This window comes from Rhinichthys klamathensis, unplaced genomic scaffold (assembly GCF_029890125.1).
Source record: "Rhinichthys klamathensis goyatoka isolate OS25496 unplaced genomic scaffold, OSU_Roscu_1.1 h1tg000770l_1, whole genome shotgun sequence".
Taxonomy (NCBI): domain Eukaryota; kingdom Metazoa; phylum Chordata; class Actinopteri; order Cypriniformes; family Leuciscidae; genus Rhinichthys; species Rhinichthys klamathensis.
This window is the reverse complement of record NW_026607170.1, coordinates 444303-467772: the sequence shown is the minus strand read 5'-3', so window position 1 is coordinate 467772 and position 23470 is coordinate 444303. Positions and strand designations below refer to the sequence as shown.

The 23470-nt window shown below is 43.3% G+C and overlaps 1 protein-coding gene across 1 annotated transcript; it reads left to right on the top strand.

Moving 5' to 3' along the window:
* The first annotated feature begins 706 nt into the window (after positions 1–706).
* LOC130077718 (macrophage mannose receptor 1) lies at positions 707–23234 on the top strand. The gene is made up of 50 exons (XM_056243040.1): positions 707–861; positions 2182–2327; positions 2407–2519; positions 2781–2914; positions 3000–3223; positions 3471–3580; positions 3709–3827; positions 3971–4106; positions 4199–4281; positions 4504–4623; positions 4726–4827; positions 5351–5509; positions 5711–5793; positions 5968–6112; positions 6232–6273; positions 6590–6757; positions 6851–6970; positions 7090–7200; positions 7290–7322; positions 7397–7531; positions 7611–7757; positions 7888–8022; positions 8137–8291; positions 8407–8551; positions 8671–8725; positions 8978–9044; positions 9154–9287; positions 9367–9410; positions 9484–9657; positions 9894–10048; positions 10132–10245; positions 10322–10437; positions 10532–10683; positions 11206–11411; positions 11856–12030; positions 14673–14894; positions 15041–15210; positions 16761–16831; positions 16915–17015; positions 17556–17675; positions 17774–17920; positions 18604–18758; positions 19197–19296; positions 19482–19717; positions 19805–19994; positions 20077–20328; positions 20427–20609; positions 22575–22625; positions 22703–22851; positions 22979–23234. The coding sequence occupies exons 1-50, from the start codon at positions 819–821 to the stop codon at positions 23021–23023; spliced, it is 6492 nt and encodes a 2163-aa protein (XP_056099015.1). The 5' UTR covers positions 707–818; the 3' UTR covers positions 23024–23234.
* The last annotated feature ends 236 nt before the right edge of the window (positions 23235–23470 follow it).

The window sequence follows — 23470 nt, the reverse complement described above, 5'->3', positions numbered from 1 at the left end:
TTTGGTACGTATCCTAGAGGCAAAGATGAATTAATGATATTAAGAAGAGGATCTATGACCTCTGGAAGCATCTCTTTCAGTAGCTTAGTCGGTATAGGGTCTAACATACATGTTGTCCATTTAGATGATTTAACAAGTTTAGAAAGTTCGTCCTCTCCTATGGCAACAAATGAACAGAATTTTTCCTCAGGGAGACTACAATGCACTCCCTGATGCGATACTGTGGTAGACGGTTGCATCGTTATAATTTTGTCCCTGATATTATCGATCTTATAAGTGAAGAAGTTCATAAAGTCATCACTGCTGTGTTGCTTGGACACTTCTGGGGTTGAAGCTTTCTTTTTCGTTAGTTTAGCCACTGTTTCAAATAAATACCTAGGATTATATTTATTTTCTTCTAATAGGGTTGAAAAATAAGCAGATCTAGCAGCTTTTAAAGCCTCTCTGTAAGCAATCGAGCTCTCCTTCCATGAAATGCGAAAAAGGGTTTTGTTTTCTTCCAGTTTCGCTCCATTTTTCTGGTGTTAAAGGAAGTGCCGGGATTCCATTTTGTGACCATATTGAAGATAATGACATGTCATGTGTTTTTGATGTTTCATGTCAAATGAATATGTTGGACTTTAACGTGCAGCATCAGATGACCATGAATGTTTTACAGTTTAATCTTTGGACTCTGATGAAGGTGAAAAGACCCTTCGGTGTGTGATGATGAGCAGATGTCTTGAGAACAGGCGTGTGGACGTACAGAAGGAATGATAGGAAAATAAACCCGTGTAATGTTGTTTCAAGTTACAAGTTAAAACTGATTCATAACTAGAATGTTTTTGTTTTTCTTCACCCTTCTTGGTCTCGTCCATTCTGGTAAGTTCACTCATTTTTATAGTAAATTTAAGAGAATACCAATAACCAATTTCTGAAATGGCAAAAGCTCAGAATCAATGGCTCTGTAATGCAACAGTTCAGATGATGGAAGAATATCAATGCACTATTTCCTCTCGTCCTCCAGAATCATAGAATCATTGCTGAAATTGTTGAAAATTGTATTTAACATTATAGGCTAAAGCCTGTAAACAAAATATAACGATAAACAATAAATCCACATGTGGCGCTTTCCATGAATAGGGCTCAAAATATGGTCTGAAACTTAAAATAAAATCAGTTTTCAAAAAAGGTACGTGGAAAAGAGGTTAATTACCTTTCTGACAATCATCAAACTAAATCATTTTTAGAAGATGTTTCAACCATTTTCCCAAATGTGGAGACGTACTTAAATACTTTTTAAAAACCCATGTAACTTTTACCAATAAACTTTAAATAATAATTTAACAAAATAGAGCAGGCATTTTAAGCAAGAACTAATGCTGGTAGTTGTAAAAAGTAGTGGGAAACCAAAGTGTACCGTATTTGTCTTTACTGCTGTGTTTTATTTCTCAGGGTCATTTACAATACAGTATATGGAAAAAATGATGACACTTTTCTACAGTTGATTTGAACCATGTGATTATGACACTTACATATTGACCATTTCAGTCAAACATTAGCAGTGCATATGACACTCAAGTATCAGCTTTACATCGTAGTCATGGGACTTTTTTATGATAGAAAGTTTGACCATTATTTTTTGCAAGCAGAAATGTTCCCTCTGCTAGATATTATAAAACACTATTTGACTTACAGGAACTGTTTCATGGATGTATTACCCGAGTTCAATCTGTGCGGAACACATATATTCTCTCATTTGTTCTCTTTTTCATTCTTGTCAAGTCAAGTCACCTTTATTTATAAAGCTTTTTTTTCAAGACAGAGTGTTTCAGCAGCTTTACAGAGAAAACTAAACCTGTTTATAAGAAAATATCGTCACAGTCCAGCTTAAGTCAGTTCAGTGATGCTTCATTTCTGCTGTAAAAAAGTTATTCATTTAGTCCATTTATATATATATAGCGGCTCTGGAGAAAACCGTGATGTCATCGTCCAGCTCAGTTCAGTTCTCATATAACGCTGTCTATGCAGGAGATCAATAATATTGCTGAATATTACATTAAATGTCCCCAAATAATGAAGCCAAAGGCGACAGTGACAGAATGGAGAAAACCCTTGGTAGAAACCAGACTCAGTCGTTCAGTTCTCCTCTGTCGTCCTCATGTTGTGTCTGATTTAATGAGAAACACTGTTTTCTAAAAGGCTTCAGTCAGTGTGAGGACGGCTGGCGGCCGTATGAGGAGAGATGTTACTTCTTCTCCTCCGACATGAAGCCGTGGCACGAAGCGCTGGAGGACTGTGTGAGCAAGGGCAGTCATCTGATGAGCATCCAGGACATTCATGAGCGGGTGAGACACACACCACAGTAAGATGAGGACGAGGTGACACTGACATGCGTTCCAGAGCTCACACTTCTGTTGTGTTCAGATGTGGGTCCGGACGCAGATCGGGACCTCCATCTTCTGGATCGGACTGAATGACGTGGCGTCAGAGGGAAACTGGGAATGGAGCGACGGGAGTGTTTTCTATCCCTACCTGTCGTAAGTCAGACATTCACATTTCCAACCCATTTCTTGATGTATTCGTTGTGTAGTTCTGCACTGTGAAAAGGTCCTGCTTCTGGGAGGTCTTGCAGGAACGCATTGTTTCTATTTTGAGGAATGGATGCAAAAGTTCCCCACACTGACCACCAAATATCTTTTCACTTTTACAGAGTAGTAATATCTATAGTATATTATATACATTTCTGTGATTGAACAATTCGCACCAGCATGACAGGAAAGCCCTTGTGTGAACTGCAGGTATTGGAAGGAGGGTCAGCCGGATAACTGGGCAGATAATGAGGATTGTGGGCAGCTTCAGGGCGCCAGCGAAGGCCGATGGAACGATGAAACCTGCTCCGCCAGACGGCAGTATATCTGTAAACGGCCAAACCGTACGTGTAATGCCTTTACCAGCTCCACAGATCACCCACATGTATACCCAGTATATATTGAGTTTCTATGTGTGTCTGTCTCCAGCTAACCCGGCTCCGCTCTGTGACGCGGCGAACGGCTGGCAGCTCTTCGGCTCGAACTGCTACAAGCGAAGGGCCGGCGTCCGGAAGAGCTGGACGGCGGCTCGCAGTGACTGTGTCCGAGAAGGCGGAGACCTGGTGTCGGTCACGTCTTCTGAAGAGGAACAGTACGTCACTAGCCGTCTGGACCCGTCCGCCTTTGACCTCTGGATTGGGTTTTCCACAATGGTGAGAATCATCAGTGTCCGTGTTAGATCTTCCGCCTGAGCGAATTCACCACATGCACCTCAAGGTCTTCCATAAACAACAAAGACAATAAAGAGCCTGACCAATTCTTTTTTATTTCTTAAAAATAGACTGCTAGGGCACGACTACACAAGAGCCATGCGTTCGGTCACATGCTAAATAATCATAGCTCAAAGAGATGCATTGTTTTACGCACAGCAGCGACGCAATCGCCTCCTTCTTTTCACAGAAATGCACAACTTTATCCTGTCAAATTCAACCAAATGCCACGACTTTTACCTGGTCTGATGCGAGTTCTTCCACGTACCTAAACTGGCCGGAGGGACAACCTGATCTCACGTAAGACAACTTTAAAACTAGTTACGGTACCTGGTTAGTTTTATCAGTATGTTTTTCACTATCTGGAGAGTCTATGATGAATAAAGCATTCAAATGTTCATGTCAATAACTGAAACTGTTGAATCTAGTGACAAAGCGAATGGCGTGTGCACTGCTATGATAAAAGAATCAGGAGAGGATTATGGGAAATGGAGAACACACGCCTGTCGTTATGAGCGACCTTACATGTGCAAGAGAGCTTTGAATAGTAAGATTCCCTCTGTTGTGCACTGAGATCAAGTTTTTCGCACGATTCTGTTATTAATGGTACAAATGCATTTAATCATTATAAATGTGCCTTCGACTGTTTTGGGTTGAGTGAAAAACGCTCTTTTGTTTCTCTCACTCCAGCCATTTGTCCTCCTGGATGGTTGAGCTTCTCGGGGAACTGTTACTGGTTGGTCAGTAACCAGAATCTCTTGACCAGCTGGTATCTGGCTCAGACCAAGTGCTTTGACATGGGTGCAAACCTAGTGACCATCAAAAAGTGAGAATACTTGCTGAAGTTTAAGGGAGATTCGCTTGGATTGTAATGGGTCACATTCATTGCTCATTTTCAGTGTATGTTTTCATCTCTAGTGAAGCGGAGCAGTTCTTCATTAATGCACAGTTGCCTGATTTTCACCAGGTAGATTTACCTGATCTGTGGATTGGGATTTCAGGTGAGTGATGCATACAATACAAGATTTTACCCTAACCCTATGCAAATGAAGCTCTTCAAATGCTCCCACGGGAGAAAGAAACGTTCAGTTAGGTGACAGAATGAGTATTTTAGCCGAAATGTTGTCCTTGAAAGACAATAAAGATGGTCTCTGATCAGAAGTACTATGATCTGTATCAGTTATCTGTATGTGAACAATCTTTCTGATTTATAACACTATCAGATAAGGACCAAGATGGGACATTTAGGTGGGTGGACAAAACTGCAGTTGAGTTTTCAAACTGGAGCCCAAATTTCCCTCAGAATACAGCTAACCAGTGGGACTGTGGCCAGATTTACACCGGTAAGATTCACGGTTGTCAGGAAGACACTCAATGTCACAATGTTAGCTTCAAAAGATTGTCTTGAAAATCTGAGCTGAATCAGTTTTTCTTTCTTGTAATAGGAAATTATGCTGGAAAGTGGGAAAGTACCAACTGCTTTAAAAATCTTGGATACATTTGCAAGATGCCAGGAGGACAGAATGTGAAGCCCACTTCAGCTCCAGGTGAACGTCCCACACACTCGTTTAATCTGAATGAACAGCTGTTAGTGTGCATGTTCAGGCAGACACAAGCATTCGCATGACGTCATCCAGTCACGATCTGCAGTGACATGATGAACTCAGGACTGGCGTTTGGCTTAGGGTCAGCAGAGTTTAGTTCCAGCGCACTCCCACACAGATCAGCCTGAAGGACTTGATTCGCTGGATCCGGTGCGTTTATTAGGGTTGTTGAAGCTTAAAAGTGTGCTTGACTTGAAGCGGCGCCGCGTAGGTCGATCGGTGTATGACAGTAAAGTCCCGCAAGAGATGTCACACACCGATCGCTTCAAGTCCAACACAGCCGAACTCTGCAGGGCTGTAGCGTTCAGGAACGTTGTTTTGCAGCCCTGGCTTAGTGGCTTAGTTTCTTTTTTTTTTACATTGTTCTGAACAGACAAATCAAACGTGAAAGCGGTTGAATTAGTGTCAGTGTTGTGTTTTTCCTGATACATGTGAAGTTGGAGGTTCATTGAATGTTTTTCTGCAGACTCACACTGTGACGAAGGCTATCTGCTCTTCGGCGAACACTGCTATCACTTTGAGACCGAAACAGTCAAGACTTGGCAGAACGCAGAAAGTTACTGTGTGGCTCAAAACGCACACCTGGTCAGCATCCACAACCAGGAGACCGTCAGTTTTCTGACAGGTGCGACGGCACACAAAAGAATTAAATGTGAAAAAATTATATATATGTGAAAACATAATGTTTGTAACATAAAGTATTTGAGTTATTTGTTTAATTGGGTTCTTGTTATCTAGTAAAAAAAATTGGTCAAATTTAAATACAGAGAATTGACAAATGTTCAAGCGTCACCGTATATGACGTCTTGTTTCTCGGATCTCACAGCACACATGAGCAGGTCTTCCTGGGTGGGTCTTAATGACATCGACAGAGAGGGAACGTATGTGTGGACCGACGGAACTCAAGCGGTAAGCTTTCAGACCTCAAACTTCATCAAACTAACCAGTACTGCCTACCTGAGAAATGCTAAGCACTGTTTTGAGTTCAATCCTGTCCCTGAAGAACGAGCACTGGTTCTGGATGCAATCACTTCAAGCTTTGTTTTGAGCATGTGTGAACAGCAGTTGGTCTGCTCTCGGTAGGACTTCCTTCCCTGGGAGACGAACCAGCCCGATAACTGGCAGGGGAACGAAGACTGCGTTCACATTCGAGGAACTGAGCACAAGGATACAGGGAAGATCAACGACCTGCCCTGCACAGCCACTTATCCGTTCATCTGCCAGAAAGGTGGGAGCTTTTCCTCTTTGACCAGTCTTTTAATTAATTGGTTAATTTTGTTGTTTACACATATTTTTCAATGCATTGTTTTAGTGAAATATTGATTTATCTTGATTTGTTTTTTGCAGCCAAAGGTCAAGGTCCACCCGCACCCCCAACAGCCGGTCCAGGTACAGATTACATAATAAATGTATACAAATCCTGAAAATCGTTAACCCCTTAGTGTATGCACAGTGGCCCATTAATCTTCAGGATTTTAGGATCCAGAAAAATGTAAATCTAATATTACTAGGAAAAATCATGTGCACAACACGGTATGATGTTCTTTTTCTATTTAATGCCAAACGTGCTCTTTGTATCACGCTGGAGAAGTGTTTTCACGCTTGTTTTCAGTTTTACTTCCGGTACATTTCTGTCTCTTCGCATCTGACTGTAAATGTCCAATTGTTCCGCTCTTGAATTTATTTCGTTTGCTGCCTCTGTCAGGCTGGAATGCGAAGTGTGGCTCCTGGGTCGCTGACCCGTTTAATGATTACTGCTACCTGTTCACGACTCTGTCCATGAGAAAGTGGGCTGATGCTCGTGCAGACTGTGTGAATCAGGGTGGAGATCTGATCAGCATCACTGAGCCGTTTGAACAGGGCTTCGTCCAAGGTAAGTGTGCTGACACAGTTACAATTTGAGTTGAGTTACCGAATGGACTTTTCCCGATCCGTTTCACTCACTTCTGACATTCACGCAACCCAGCTCAGATCCAGGCGGCTCCCACGGGAGTCTCTCTGTGGATGGGAGCGCATGACTCCATCACCGAGGGCGGCTGGACGTGGACAGACGGTTCTCCCTTCCGCTATATAAACTGGGCTGCAGGTGATGCTGACAAAAGCTTTACAATGAGATGATAAAGCACCATTTAAGCGTTTTGTTTCATTCATCCAGATTCACGTTAAATGGAGAAAATAATCTGCACTTTTAATTTACTGTTAAAGGAAACCCTGATGATTATTACAATGAAGACTGCCTGTCCATTTTGATCAACTCTGGAGCGTGGAATGACGATAACTGTGAGAATAAGAGAGGATATATCTGCAAGCGTCGTGGTATGTTCTGCTGCCCTGTTCATGCCCATAGAAACTATATGTAGTGAAGTATTGATGCCGGTTAGAAAATATGTCTTCTCTCTTTTCAGGGAATACACCCGAGCCTCCTCCGCCACATGACGGTATGCTTGGCTTCTGTTTTTGGTGAGACTCGCATCTCTAGAGCCTTTCTGAGTTTTTGCTTGTCTTACTCTAGGTTTCTACACCGCATACACCTGTCAGGACTCCAGCTTGGTCCTTCACTGCTCCCAGAACAGCGTCATCAACATCCAGTCGGCTTTTTACGGTCGCCGCAGTGACAAGATCTGCCCGTATGGAGACGGAAGCTCTGGTAAAACACAGTACTAAGAGTGTAAATGAGTAGGTTTGAATAATCGTACAGTATTTCTGACGTACTGATGAACTCTCAGGTGTGTGCACTGTCGAGGGCACGCTGGCTCTGGCCAGGAAGAGCTGCGATAACAGACAGTTCTGTTTCCTATTCGCACACGCTGATACTGACCCCTGCCCCACCGTCTACAAATACCTGGAGGTGGTTTACAGCTGCGAGCAGAACGGTGAGAGAAAACCTGTGGATGAATGAAATGACAAGACATTTTTAAGATCCCAATTAAAAAGAGGTTTGGGTGAGAAATAGAACTTCTAATAGTAAATGTCACAGTCGATGATCTTGATGTGTGCTTCCAGTGTGTTTGAGAGGGTTAGGTGTGGAGGATGGAAACATCTCGAATTCAATGCTCTCAGCATCATCATCTCTCAGTGGAAATGGACCAGATAAAGGTCGTCTGAAAGGGAACTCCTGCTGGATGCCCTCTACTTCTGGTCTGTATCCTTAACATTTGAATCACCCATGATAAGGCTTTAGGTATTTGATGAGGAAACCAGAAGTCCTTTGCCTCTTCTGTCTGATGTTCAAGCTCACCATGTGTGTTTCAGCCAACTCCTGGATTCAGGTGGATTTGGGTCAGCTGAAGAAGATCACCGGGGTCGTCATTCAGGGCTGCCCATCAACAGATCACTGGGTCACTAAGTTTAAGATCCAGACCAGCTCAGACGGCCTGAACTGGAATGACTACAGCAATGACGGAGGGGTAAACACACACACACACACACACACGCACACAATAATAGTTGTTCCGAGGAGCATCTATGCATCTATCTGTGAAAAGATAGAGTTTATGCATGCTGATGGTGATTCTGTCACAGGAGTACCTGGGTTCTGTGGACAGGACGACTCCAGAGACGCGCTTGTTAGGGACGCCGATCTCCGCTCAGTCCGTTCGGGTTCTGCCGCTGCAGTGGAACGGGCAAGCAGGATTGCGGCTGGACGTTCTGGGCTGCGTACCGGACTGTGAGTTCAACACGAGATCTTTTAAACTGAAATAAAACTGTAATTAATCCCTCTATGTTCTCAGTGTGTATTAAAACAATCTGTTTCCTCTTTTTTGGGGGTTGTTGCTGTTTCTTTAGATGCTGTTTCTTGCAGTGCAAAACCCAACCTGGACCACTCCATAGACAGAATGACGTAATTATTGAGTCTCTGACCTCCTGGTTCATCCTCCACATCTGGTGTCTCCATTATTTAACACACCTGATTCAAATAATCAGCTTGTTAACAGAGCGATAACCCTAACACTGGACACAGAGAATGCTGTGGAATAACAAATACTCACCTAAATCCTTCAATAGTGCATGTTGAAGAATAAATGTTTTAGATTTACGTTTTACTTTGAATCACATTCAAAAGCATTTGTCTTTGTGTTCTTGTTCATTTCAGGGTTCACTGCCCTGCTGGTTGTGCCAGAGAGGCGTATTCTGTGTTCGGGACAGATATGTATCGCGGGGTATGAGTATAAGAAATTATAGCCTGACCCTTGATTCTAGAGTAAGCATTGACCACGTACAGTACACATGAAACAAACGTTTCAGTTGAGGATTTTTCTTATGAATCAGGACTCTAATATCTGTGCGGCTGCGATCCACGCCGGAGTGGTTCTGAATGACATTGGAGGAGACTGTACTCTGCTCAAAGCTGACGGTCAGAACTTTTACAGCGGATCCACCAAGAACGGCATCGTATCCAGACAGTAAGTCTCCTCAGCCGTCTCTGAAACCCCTGCTGACGAGTCAGGTATAGAGTGAAATATGCTGTGTGTTGTGTTTCAGGTTTGACGGGCTCTACTCTGTGTCCTACCACTTTACTGATGGAGGTGAGACAGTGTCTTCTAACTAGCCTAAACATCACTAAATACTGCACAGCTCTGAATGCTGTGTCTCTTTCAGAGCTTAGGTGTTCTGGTCCAGACTGGTACGAGTTCGGAGAGTTCTGCTATAAGCCGTTTGAAGAGAAGAAAACGTGGCATAGCGCGCGGACGGCCTGCAGGCAGCTGGGAGCCGATCTGGCCTCGATCCGGTCCATGACAGAGCAGAGCTGGCTGGAGAGCTACCTGTATCTGGGTATGTGTGTTTATTGGGTGTTTGGTTACAAATAAACATCAATTATGATTGGAATCGCAGCTAGATCCTTTTCAGCCTCGTTTTTTTGGCCCGTAAGCTGCGTCACGTGTTTCCATGTACTGGGAAGCTCGTAACAAAATACATATGTGCTCTCAGGAGAAGCATCTGAACATACAGTACATACCCAAGTAAACATGTGAGTGTGTGAAGACTTTCCTCTTTGTCCCGTGAAACAGCCACCAGTGACGTGTGGATCGGGCTGAATGATCTGGGCTTCTCAGGTTTGTTCTCGTGGTCAGATCATCACGAGGTCACGTTCACATACTGGGCTCCCGGAGAACCCAACAACCACTTGGGCTTCAACGAGGACTGTGTGGAGATGTTCCATCAGGTACTGCACTCCGTTCACTGACAAACACGCGTCTCGAATTAAACACTGGAGCATGAATGTCAGCATAATGCTTTGTGTCTCAGACGGGCCGATGGAATGACGTCACCTGCACGGAGTTAAACACCTACATCTGTAAAATGCCCAAAGGTCACTATCCTCTGCCCTCCGTCCAGCCCACCATCTACGGCTGTCCTCAGGTCAGTCCTGTGCGCTCGTGGGGGGACAGCAGTGACTCTGAGCCTGTCCAGCTGACCGTGTGTGTCTGTTCTGCAGGGCTGGGATGTCTTTGAATATTCGTGCTATTGGTTTGAAGAAGCTGCTAGAAGCCGCGAAGAAGCCAAAGTGTTCTGTGAGAGTCGAAACAGCACTCTGCTGCATATCATGGACCTGTGAGTGTGTGTGTGTGTGTGTGTTCGTTTACAGGCATGAACTGCTTCTGTGCCAGGACAGCTGTAGTAACCGAGCTGCTGTTGCACTGTGCAGGTATGAACAGGCCCATTTTACAGCTCTGATGGGCCGATACTCTGGTGACTGGTGGATCGGGCTGCGGGCGAGAGGAGGCGAGGCGGGAGTCGACTATTACTGGGACAACAACGCTTTATTAACTTACACCAACTGGGGCCGCAACGAGCCGAGTAAATCAACTGAACTTTTCTGTCCTAGATGTTACTGTCAGGGTTCTGTCACGTCTGTCTGGTTTAATTCTTAGTTTGGTGACAGAGCTCTGACATTCCCGGTTTGTCATGTTCTAGTCCTGTTTGTTGTGAGCACATGGCTTGTCATGTGTTTCCTTGTGCCATGTGCTCTGTCTATTGTCTAGCCCCTCCCATCTTGTTATCTGATTATTGTTTAATTTGTCCCACCTTGCCTTGTTCGTTACCCTCCTTTGTTTGTTCCCTATTTAGTCTCCCTATGTTTGCAGTCCTGTGCTGATTCGTTATTATGTTTCCTTGTGTTTCCTGCTAAGACCTGATTATCTGTTTTTCATTTGTACCTGGATTTATTTTCTATCTTTATTAAACATTCAACCTCTGCAATTGAGTCCTCACTCTCCTTTTCCACAACCATTCCGTGACAGTTACACCTGAGCGCTGTTTAGACTTCAAGACAAATAACATCATCATTCATAAACCAATCAGGCTTTATTGTATTTCTAGATAACCATGCTGGATCATGTGTCACTATGACGACGGCCCCGCTGGCAGGATTCTGGAATAACAAGCAGTGTGAAGAATCATTTCCGTTTGTGTGTGAAGCTCCCAGGAACGGCATCTCTCCGCCGACACCCGCTCCGACTCCGCCGCCGGTGACGGGATGTGAGAGCGGCTGGGGTGGAGAGCCTCACTTCAGAAACTGCTACAGGGTGATTCAGCTTCGTCTTTTAATGACTATGATTACATGCAGAGCAGAAACGCAAGCTAATAAATCTTAGTTTACTGCAGGACAAGTGTGTAATTGCCTTAAATTGGAAAGATATCCAAAGGCCTTCCTTTAATTATTGGGATAAAGATACTGGTGTATAATGTTCGGGGGAAAATAGACAAGATATGGACTCCTAGTTTTACAGGTCCTTAATTTATTGGATGCGATGGTCTGGATGGTCAAGATTGAATCTTTAGTGTCTTTGTTGTCATTGTCAATCAAATAACATAAACGACATTCTCCGGTTAGACAGAGAGAGAGAGAGTGGGTGTGTTTCAGAGAGAACGTCCAGGATGAGCTGTTTTCAAATGTGGTGAATGTTAAAATACATGTTGTGTGTTTTAAATGCCTTCTCGTTGATCTATTTGTGTTTGTGCTTCTGCAGTTGTTCACAGTGGACTTTCCCCAGAAGAAGAGCTGGCAGGCGGCTAGAGACGACTGTCTCGCCCGCGGCGCCGATCTGGTCAGCATCCACAATCCCGCGGAGGAAATTTTCCTCTCCAGCTATTCGAAGGGAAGGACCAAGTGGATCGGACTGAGCGTCAGCCTGGTGGAGGGAGGTTTGTTTGCTTACTGCTGATTCGCTCAAGTAAATAATACTTTGTTTGGCGCAACTGACCTGTGTCTAACCTTCCTTCTGCAAGTCAAGTCAAGTCAAGTCATCTTCATTTATATAGCGCTTTTAACAATGGAGATTGTTTCAAAGCAGCTTTACAGAGATAAACATACAATTTACGGTAACAGAGATTGTTTTGGCTTTATAGCGATTTTGAATAATGTACTTTCCAGCTAAAGTTGGTTTTGATTGATTCACTTCCCGCAAAATTATCATTTGTTATTACATTAGGGGCCACTAAGACGACGGCGTTCTCTCTAAACAGACTTTAAACGCGAACCTGTGACCTGATGGCGTTCACATGCGCATTCAAAATTGATTCTATAGTTAAATTCGTTTGAATATGTGTGCGCAGGTTTGTAATTTCCCAATAAACCATGCCTAAACAAACTACTTGTCTTGCCTATAAATTTGATAGAGAATTTTATTTAATCACTTCGAGCTAAGCGAACCGGATTTCAACAACGCTTTATCTGTAGAGTGGGAAAGGGATCCTCCATAGGGAGAGGATAGTGGACACTTCAGCACTGCATTGTCATCGGGTCCAGGCGAATCTCCTTCGTCAGATCTGGACACGGCCTGGATCCGGCAGGCTGCGGGAAAACCTCGGGATAAACAAAGACACTAATATTAGCGTAGATGCCATTCTTCTTATGATGTACCGAGTACATCAGGATTTAAGGGAAGTGTTTCCAGTTCCGGCTGACCTAATCTATGCAGCCTAACATTGAATTATAGAAGTCTATAGTGTGTTATGTGTATGCTAGGTCAAAGAGATGTGTTTTTAGTCTAGCTTTGAACTGACAGAGTGTGTCTGCTTCCCGGACAATGGTAGGAAGACTGTTCCAGAGTTTTGGTGCTAAATAGGAAAAGGATCTCCCGCCAGCAGTCGATTTAGATATTCTAGGTATTATCAACTGGCCGGAGTTTTGAGATCGCAATAGACGTGAAGGACTATAATGGGTTAAGAGCTCGCTCAAGTACTGGGAGCTAAACCATTTAGTGCTTTGTAAGTAATCAACAATATTTTAAAATGTATACGATGTTTAATAGGGAGCCAATGCAGTGTTGACAGAACCGGGCTAATATGGTCATACTTCCTGGTTCTGGTAAGAACTCGAGCAGCTGCGTTTTGGACCAGCTGTAGTTTGTTTATTAAGCGTGCAGGGCAACCACCCAGTAGAGCATTACAGTAATCTAGCCTTGAGGTCATGAACGCATGAACTAATTGTTCTGCATTTGTTAATGAGAGCATATGGCGTAATTTAGATATGTTTTTAAGATGGAAAAATGCGGTTTTACAGATACTAGACACGTGACTTTCAAATGAGAGATTGGTATCAAAGAGCACACACACACACACACACACACACACAGGTTCCTAACCGACGACGAAGACTTGACAGAGCAGCCATCAAGTGTTAGTCAGTATTCTAGGTTATTACGTGTGGAAGTTTTTTGTCCAATAATTAGAATCTCTGTTTTTTCAGAATTTAGTAGTAGGAAATTACTAGTCATCCAATTTTTTATATCGGCTATGCATTCCGTTAATTTTGTGAATTGGTAAGTTTCGTCGGGGCGTGCAGAAATATACAGCTGAGTATCATCGGCATAACAGTGAAAACTAATTCCATGTTCCCTAATGATATCTCCTTATGGTAGCATGTACAGAGTGAACAGCAGCGGTCCTAGTACTGAGCCTTGTGGTACGCCATACTGAACTTGTGATCGATAAGACATCTCTTCATTTACTGCTACAAACTGATAACGGTCAGTTAAGTATGATTTAAACCATGCTAGTGCAACTCTACTAATGCCAATATAATTTTCAAGTCTATTTAAAAGAATGTTGTGGTCAATAGTGTCAAATGCAGCACTAAGATCAAGTAACACTAATAGAGAGATACAACCGCGATCGGATGGTAAGAGCAAATCATTTGTGACTCTGATAAGAGCTGTCTCAGTGCTATGGTACAGTCTGAATCCTGACTGAAAATCCTCACAAATATCATTTCTTTCTAGAAAGGAGCACAGTTGTGAGGATACTGCTTTTTCTAATATCTTTGATAGAAAAGGCAGATTCGAGATCGGCCTGTAATTGACTAATTCTGTAGGATCAAGTTGTGTTTTTTTGACAAGCGGTTTAACCATAGCCAGCTTAAAGGTTTTTGGTACGTATCCTAGAGACAAAGACGAATTAATGATAGTAAGAAGAGGATCTATGACCTCTGGAAGCATCTCTTTCAGTAGCTTAGTCGGTATAGGGTCTAACATACATGTTGTCGATTTAGATGATTTAACAAGTTTGCGAAATTCATCCTCTCCTATGGCAACAAATGAATCAAATTTTTCCTCAGGGAGACTACAATGCACTGCCTGATGCGATACTGTGGTAGACGGTTGCATAGTTATAATTTTGTCCCTGATATTATCAATCTTATAAGTAAAGAAGTTCATAAAGTCATCACTGCTGTGTTGCTTGGACACTTCTGGGGTTGAAGCTTTCTTTTTCGTTAGTTTAGCCACTGTTTCAAATAAATACCTAGGATTATATTTATTTTCTTCTAATTTCTAATTTTCTTCAAGGTTACCACTGGAGTGACGGGACGCCTGTCAGTCACACAAACTGGGGCCATGGTGAACCGAATAATCACAATGGGCGGGAAAACTGTGTGGAGATGGTGACCACCCACAACGGGACGTCCTGGTGGAACGACCTGAATTGCGATGCCCACCAGGACTGGATCTGCATGATTGCTAAAGGAAAGAAACCGATTATACCACCAGTGCCTCCGTCCCCCGTTCCAGGTAACTATAGAAGTTATTCTGACCAATGAAAATCTTTGTATGATCCATTTCTCTGGCCTGAGTTCGTGTTTGGAAAATATGTTTAGGAAATTGAAAGCAATTACTTTGCGAAATCTGAGAAAGATCGTTTTTTTATTTTCTTTCAGCTCCAGAGTGCGGATCGAACCCGGGCTGGAGGAAGAACAATGGCATCTGTTATTACTATAATGACACCGATATCGTGGACTTTCACATGGCTCTTGTGAGATGTTATGAAGAAAAAGCTCAGTTGGTGTCTATCGCTGATGAAGACGAGCAGTCTTACGTGGTCAGCCTGGTACGGCTTCAGTTTTTTCTATTGCTCCAGGCTTTTGAAAGTTTGATCAATAATGCTTTTGTTTTCTTCTCTGTCAAGCATTAGTGAGGTTTGGATGGTTGTAATGGTCTTAATGGTTGTAATCATTGATTGCACTTTAAGTTTTAGGGCCCTGTTTTAACGATCTGAAACGCAAGTATCAAGCACGAAGCGCAAGTAACTTTGTGGGCGGGTCTTGGGCGCTGTTGCTATTTTACCGGCGGGATAAATACCCTTTAAGAGCAGGTGCGCATGTTGCATGGCGGATTGTTATTATTATGGCGGATTTTTTTTCCTGGTTCTTGACATACACTTATATACACATGTGTCTTGCCACTATTGGGCAAACAGGTCTGATCCGTCATTACTACAATTAGCCTGAAAAATTTGGGTAAATGTGTAAGCTAGATTTAGGCCTAAATTTTTTTACATCTTCATGGACACCACAATGATTTCCCTCATGTGTTAATATTTTTCCTTGTTATAATGTATGATTTGCAAAAATAAAAACTGCTGCATCTGTGTTGATGAGAGAATCACAGTGAATGCGCGTTGTGCACCCGCTACATTATGGCCAAGCATGCGCGCTTAAAATAGCATTATGAACAACGCGCAACGCGCCACTGACTTTAGACTAGGTTTTTTCTGGTCAGTGGCGGAATTGTTTTCTGGAACTGCAGAATAGCACTAGGGAATGTTTGCGCCGGAACACGCCGCCTCTTTGCGCTGAACCGCCCAGGGAGCGCAAGTTCATTCCCTAGTTTACCGACGTGCGTCTGTGGAGGGAAAAGCCCGCTTTGCGCGGGTGCAAAATAGGAATGATACATGCGTCAGTGTACAAAGTCAATTGCGCCGGCCCCGAGTGTTAACTCAGATAGTATTTTTAAGAGAGCTAACCAGCGATTGTTTTTAATTAGGAAGCTGAGTAGCTTCAGGGTCAGTCAACACATTCTTGAGATGGCATATAGGGGCCTGGTAGAAAGCATTTTACAGTTTAATATAACAGCTTGGTATGGCAACCTGAATGTGAAAGACAAAAACAAGCTTTCCAAATTGTTAATATTGCAGGGAAGGTGATTGGCAAGTCACAAAGGCAGCTTGGGGAGGTATTTGATAGTGGGGTCCTCAGGAAGGCCAGACAGATGTCAGCAGACACCCTACACCCACTCAACTCAGAGTTTGAGTTGCTCCCATCTGGCCGTAGATTCAGGGTCCCGGCGAGCCGGAGCATTTATAAGAGATCTTTTATTCCCCATGCCATACAGGAACTTAATTTAAGTTGAAAGCATTTTTTTTATTCATTTTTTTATTGTAGGTCGAAACCTACTTTATTTCAATCGGCTGCGCTGTTTTCCATTTTCTGTTGTTGTATGTTGATTGTGGTAGCGTCATACTCTTAACTGTGTGTATTTTAATGTAATTTTAACTGTGGTGTCACTGATGCATATCTGTTCGGAGAAGTCAGAGACAAATTTCCACAAAGGTGGACAATAAAGTCTAAAGTCTGTCTGGCTTGATGTTGTTGGTTTCAGGTTGGCACCGGTCAGGCGGCCGCTGCCTGGATTGGCATGAGAATGTTCGGGGTTGCGGGTGGAGAGTATCTGTAAGCCTTAAAACATTTGAGTGTTATTAGTGCTTGTCTTTAACATATTCTCCGGCATGACGGTCAGCTGTTTCTCTGTGCAGGTGGATTGATCTGTCTCCGGTGACGTATGTGCACTGGGGTCCCGGAGAGCCCAACGACGCCAACGGAGAAGAACAGTGTGTCCAGATGAACAGACATCCAGGTGCAGTTCATGCACAATTATTATTTCATGCTAGACGCTTCATTTAATGTACATGCTATTGTACTTACTTTTGACATGCCTTATGAATATTGAACTTTACTCAAATCTAAAACTTAAATTATTATTATTGATGTTCTTATTTCTTATTCTGAAAAAAAACCCTAACATCATCTCCTTTTCTTGGTTTATCATAACGCTGCCATTTAATATGTTTCTTTTAATGGATGCTTCTGTAACAAATGACCAATATCAATAGATGAGTAGTGACACATGAGAATTATAAACTCTTTTTGAAATCAGTACAGAAAAATAGTGTGAACAACAAGAAAAAAAATACACAATCCAAAAGGAGTGTAAGTATGATGCTTAAAAAACATGTTTAAAAAATGACAGATGTGGATCACAGACTTCACGTTCTTGTGTTACTTGTACATTTATCAAGTGTAGCTGTATATTTATTTATCGTTTATTAACACATGATGTTGTGAGTTTTCAAGATCAAAGTGGTTTAAATGTGAACGGTTTTGTTTTTTTCAATAGGTTCATGGAATGATGCGAACTGTGGACGTGCCAGCGCTGGTTATGTGTGCAAAAAATATCCAGGAAATGACCACACGCCTCCACCTCCAACGGCATCATGGGAAGGAAACTGTCCCGAGGGTACATCTGATATAAAGCAACATGCATGAATCAAGGACAGGCTAATCTGGTGATGGTTCAGTGATTTTTAAAAGACGTTGTGGTTTTTATTCTACAAGGATGGATGAAATTCCGCAACAAATGCTACATATTCAAAGGAAGCCACCACCATCAGTCTGAGATCAAGGCCAACTGGACTTCTGCGCGGGACTGGTGCCGACAGCAGGGAGGAGATCTCGCCGTCATCGATGATCAGAACGAAAATGGTACTTCATGAGATCTCATAATAGTCTACAGTATTTGTTAATATGGTTTCAATTGTAAAAAGAGCTTTGTTGAGACTCAGGAGGCGGAGACAGATCCATGCGCAACAATTTATTAATAACGTAAAAGTAGGGTTAAAGGAACTCAAAAGAGTAATAAAGGCAGCAGGCTGAATCGAAGTAAACCAGGCGTGAGTTCGGGGCTGGCAGCAAGCATGCAGGTCAGAGACCGTCAGAAGTTCAGGGCTGGCGGCGAGTATCAGAGTCAGGTCACAGGCGGAGTTCACAAGGCAGGCTGCACACAATCAGAGAGGTAGATTAAGCAAAGGTTCAATATATCAGAGTAACAGGGTTTTTTCCGAAAGACGCTCAGACTTGTGACACGGGAGTGAGACAATACTTTGCAACGGACGCAGAGATAACAAGCTAGATATATGCTTGAGCTCAGAGTAAATTGCTGACAGGTGGAGGGTGATCAGAGCGCCAATGATGCATACGAGGAGTGTGCATCATTAGTATTCAGGGGAAGGCGCTCGAGACTGAGTACTGGGGATCTCACTAGACGCCGTAACAAGCTTTAAGTACATTGCTTGCAAGGTGAACACTAAATTGAAATTTCTCTTTTTATTATGATGGTGAAACCTTCAGGAAACGCAAGTCTAGTTCATGTTCAACCCTCTCTCCAGATTTTGTGGCCAGTTATCTCAGGGATCTGGTTGTGCCAGTTTGGATTGGTTTATCCGATAGGCTGCATGAAGGGAAGTTTGCCTGGAGTGATGGAGTCAGTCCGGTCTTGTACACAAACTGGGCCGATAAGGAGCCAAACAACGCTGACGGGCAGGTGAGAAGATCCATGTGGGAACCAAATTCAGAATTTGACAACTGGATTCTTTCAATTCATGAGTTGGAATTTGAATCAAATCTGCCACATCCCACAATATGTTGAATTTGAATTTAAATTGAAAAGACAGGAAGGGGAATTTATTTCTCCATCTCTGTTTGCCTGTCTGGCCTATAAAACCTGAAGACTTGAGACTTTTCAGCTCATCTTTCAAAATATGTCTTCATTAAGTTTTCATTTTCCAGCTAAAAAAAGTTAGTTACTTAAATTGAATTTAACCTTCAATTCAGTTACTTCATTCACTTCTGTTCCCCAAAAATGAATTGGCAATCTCAGTGATACTGATGACTGAACTATTATATAATGAATGTCAATTATTCAAATATTTTATGTTAGCTGAAGTGGAGATGGTGCTGATCTCTGGTGTCTTTCTCTCAGGAACACTGTACTTCAATCACCCATAATCACCTGGTCACGGGCCGCTGGAACGATGAGCAATGTGATCACGAGCGAGGATGGGTGTGCTCTAGGAAGAAATGTACTTGCATCTTCATTTTCAAATTTACTGTGTGAGACTAAACGGTGCTGGTCATGTGTTCCAGGCTCCAGGAACAGGGCTGGGAAACATGACAAGAGTTTAAGGAGTTAGCGATCTGAATTGTTTCACACATCAGTAGATCTCCTCTAACCTTTGACGCTTGTATCTCCCGCCGTCTTCCGCAGCGAGCAGCATTCCCGTCCCGCCGCCCACAAGCTCGCCGTGTGCCTCCGGATACATCACCTGGTACAGCAACTGCTATAAGCTGATTTCCGAGCCCAAGACCTGGGAAGAAGCTCAGCAAGCCTGTGTGAAGGAGGGTGGAAACTTGGCCAGTGTGGACATGAGTTACGACCAGGCCTTCATATCTGGAGCCGTGCAGCAGGGCAAGACGGACGCCTGGATCGGACTTCGCCGACTGGTACAGTAGATGATGATAACTACATACAATGACTACATTACACAACAGACGGTGAGCAGACCTCAAGCTGTCGCTCTTCTCCTTCAGCCTGACAGCGATTCGTACAGATGGTCTGATGGTTGGCCCGTCTTCTTTACTCACTGGGGTCCGGGAGAACCAACCAATCACAAGGGAGAAGGGTGTGTCAGCATGCACGCGCCCTCACACTTCATCCAGGGCACTTGGAATGACACGGCCTGCGACGATGCCAAACCTTACATCTGCAAAATCACTAAAGGTAAAGCTGAGAAAAGCTGCTGACAGACGAGCGTCAAGACTTGAATATCGATTACTAACGTCTGTCTGGATTCTCTCTGCAGAAAAGCCTCCGGCGACGCCGGCTCCGGGCGATGGGAAGTGTTTGCCAGGCTGGTGGACGTACGGACGTCACTGCTATTTCGCATATAACGGAAAAGTGGGTTTCTCGTGGCCAGAGGCGAGACACTTCTGCCAAGAGGTGAATGGGGGCGAATTAGCCTCAATTCACAGTCGAGCTGAGGTGGAATTCATCAGGAATATCAATTACACAAAGTACCACTATGTGTGGATCGGCCTGACCAGAGATCGCTCATGTACGCAACAGAGCTGTTTATCTGTCTTTCATTGTCGTGCATTAGCTGTAGATGCTGTATAAGATTCGCTGATCATGTGCTGATGATTGTGATTGCAGTTGGATGGGGCTGGACGGACCTGACATCTCTAGGCTTCACCAACTGGGCTCCTGGAGAACCCAATGAAGCCGTTCACGATGGCGACTTTGGCAAAGAGAATTGCGTTGAGATGTATCACGACGGCACATGGAATGACAACAACTGTGTGCAGAAGAGAGGCTTCGTGTGCCGACACCGGCAGTGTACGTCACATCATTCACACGCCGTTCGCTCTGACACGCTTGACAAACACGTTTACGGCTTTGACTCGGAATCAGTATTCAATCTGACACCAGTTCGTCAAAATTCTGATGTTAGACATCTCTATATCTAAAACCTTAAAGACCCACTCCGATGAAAATAATGTTTTTCTAAGTGTTAACATGTTCTTGTGGCATTTTTCTGATGGTAGAGGACATATCTTGAGAAAAATAAGCTCAAAGTTGTATTTCTGAGTATTTCTACATTCAAATGGCTGTGAATCAGTAGCAGACGCTAAAATGCCGGCTAAAATAGACTGGAGTTGTGACGTAGTAACTCCACTGGGCAGGGCCGGAGTGGGACAAATTTTCAGCCCTGGAGTTTCATACCTTAGACCGGCCCACTTTAGTTCCCGACCGACTATATTAAAATAATGTAATTAAACCCTCAGTATATAAGTCTGCAATAGTGCACTGTTCTGTACAGCCTTGTAATTCATTGTATTTTTCCAAAAATATAATTTTCTATTCAGTGCTGTGCAATAGCCGTACACAGGGTTTTATAAATACAGAGGTCCCAAAAGTGATCTGGGTTCGGGGGCATATTATTTTTCCACTGTCATTGGCAAAGAACATGTATATCTGTGTTAAATAGGAATCGATTGTAATAAAGTTATTCTCCTTCTGGGCACAGTATGCAATAGGCTTCCTGCTCTCCTCTCTCATCTCCATCTCCTTGTCTCATTCTTCTTCTCTCAGTCTCTTTATCGTTAGGTTAAATCTCCCCTTCCCGAAGCTGAGCTTTGATTGATACAGTCTTTGCAAACTGATTATTTATGTCGGTCGTTTAAAACTTCTATCGTAAAACAGCTGTTTAGTTTAGTTCCACTTGCTAATCTCTTGAAGCGCCGCGTTGGGATTCGCGCGCGGCCGCGGCTCGCGCTTCTGTGAACATAAATCCCGCTTGCTTTGATCGGTCATCTCAAACATTTTGCCATTGCCGACGAGCGGTGTTGAGTAGCTACTGAAGCAGCTCAGATTATGAGGTCGGTTATCGTCGCGATATGCGAATCATTGCAGCACCAAATTAGAGTATCAGGCAATTATTTCACAAAGTTCATTATACACTCAGAAAAATGACCGAGGTCCGGACCTCGGAGACCACAATGGTGGGTACGGCGCTGAGGCTATTTGGCCGCTTGAGTTTCTAGAGATTTTTTATTATTCTGGCCTTTTCAGCGCCGCCTTTGCGCCTATTATCCATGTTTTGTATCTCTTATTCTTTGTTCGCACATCTCTAACAACAGACTTTTTTTATGGGGCTGCGAGAAAATTTTAATAAAAAAATAGTGGTGCTGCGCTGAGACTGGAGCATTCAACCCAGTGCCATGACAACACCAGCCCTCCTGGCCAATAAAACAGACCGGCCCACCGGGAATTCTCCCGGTGCTCCCGATTAGCCAATCCGGGCCTGCCACTGGGCGTCTCCACACGCGACGTCTTGGAGTGAAATAATGATCGGTGATCGGTGATAACTTTGATTAACTTCGGATAATAATAATTAACGTGTATATAATACTGTTGCCCCACCGGTATTGGAGGTGTAAGCTAGCGGGAGAGACAGAGCTCTCAGCAACGGGCAGGGGGAGGGGCGTCTCCGTGCCAACGGCTCCGCCCACAACGCAGAGGCGAATTGCTAATGAGCAACTGCCGCTCTGCTGAAGCGAAGTCCCAGAAAACGGCACAGGTTTTGTGATTTTGGCTAAAAATGGCATAATCATAATTTAAAGACCACTGGGAATGTTTAAAAATAGCTCAAAATATGATCGGAGTGGGACTTTAAGATATACCTAGCTCATATGAGCTGACAAGCACAGTTCAGAGAAACGAGACAGAAAACCCCATCCAGACCAACCTGATCCCATGCTGTCTGAAACTGCTTCTAACGGCCCTTTCTCCTGTTTTCAGATTATGTGACGGATGGTAATGGGATCGTCATCCCAACCGACGCATCAGCCAGTGAGTTCATATACAGAAAGGTTTTGAAATAAACGCTGTTGTTGTTGTTGTAACTGAATCTGTTGTTTGTGGCGCAGCGGACAGCGGTCTGATCGCCGGGGCTGTTATCGGGGCTATTGTGTGTGCGGCGCTGATACTGGCCGTCATGTACTACGTCTTCAGTGTGAAGGGTGTAAGACCAGGACAAATCAGCGTCTTCAAACAAGACACCAAGAATATCGATGTGGTAAGTTTCATTAATTTTGACTTGACCACTTGACATCTCGTTCTAGCCAACGTGACCAAACCATGTTCTGCCAGTCTAACCTGAATAAGAGATTCAGTGCTCAGCATTTTTTACAATCTGTTAACAGCCTGCATTCACTAACCCGAACTTCGCTGGAGAATCTGAATCATGAGCTGCGAGAGAGTCATCTGCTCCTGTACAGAAACTAAAGCACTGGAACATGTTCAATCAACACCGAAACTCATTCACACAAGCATCTTATCATTTCCTGTAGATTTAAAGTTGGTTTTTGTGTATGTGTGCTTGTATTCTTAATTTTAAATTTGTTATGGTAATGTTTATTGTCTGTACAGTTGTTTCTTGAAATAAATTTGAATTGTATACTTGCTTTATATTTCTGAATTTACAAAACAGCATAGGATATTCTTCATAATGTAACTGATTACATTTGATTACTTTTCTAAATTTCTAACGTATGTTTTCAACTGTTAATCTTTTTTAAACATTTAAACCAGGCAGGGTTCACCTCTAAAAAATAGATATTTAGTTATAGAATTTTGAGTTAGTACTGGCAGCAGATAAAGTCCTAATTTTTTGGTGATTTTAATATAGGCCTACA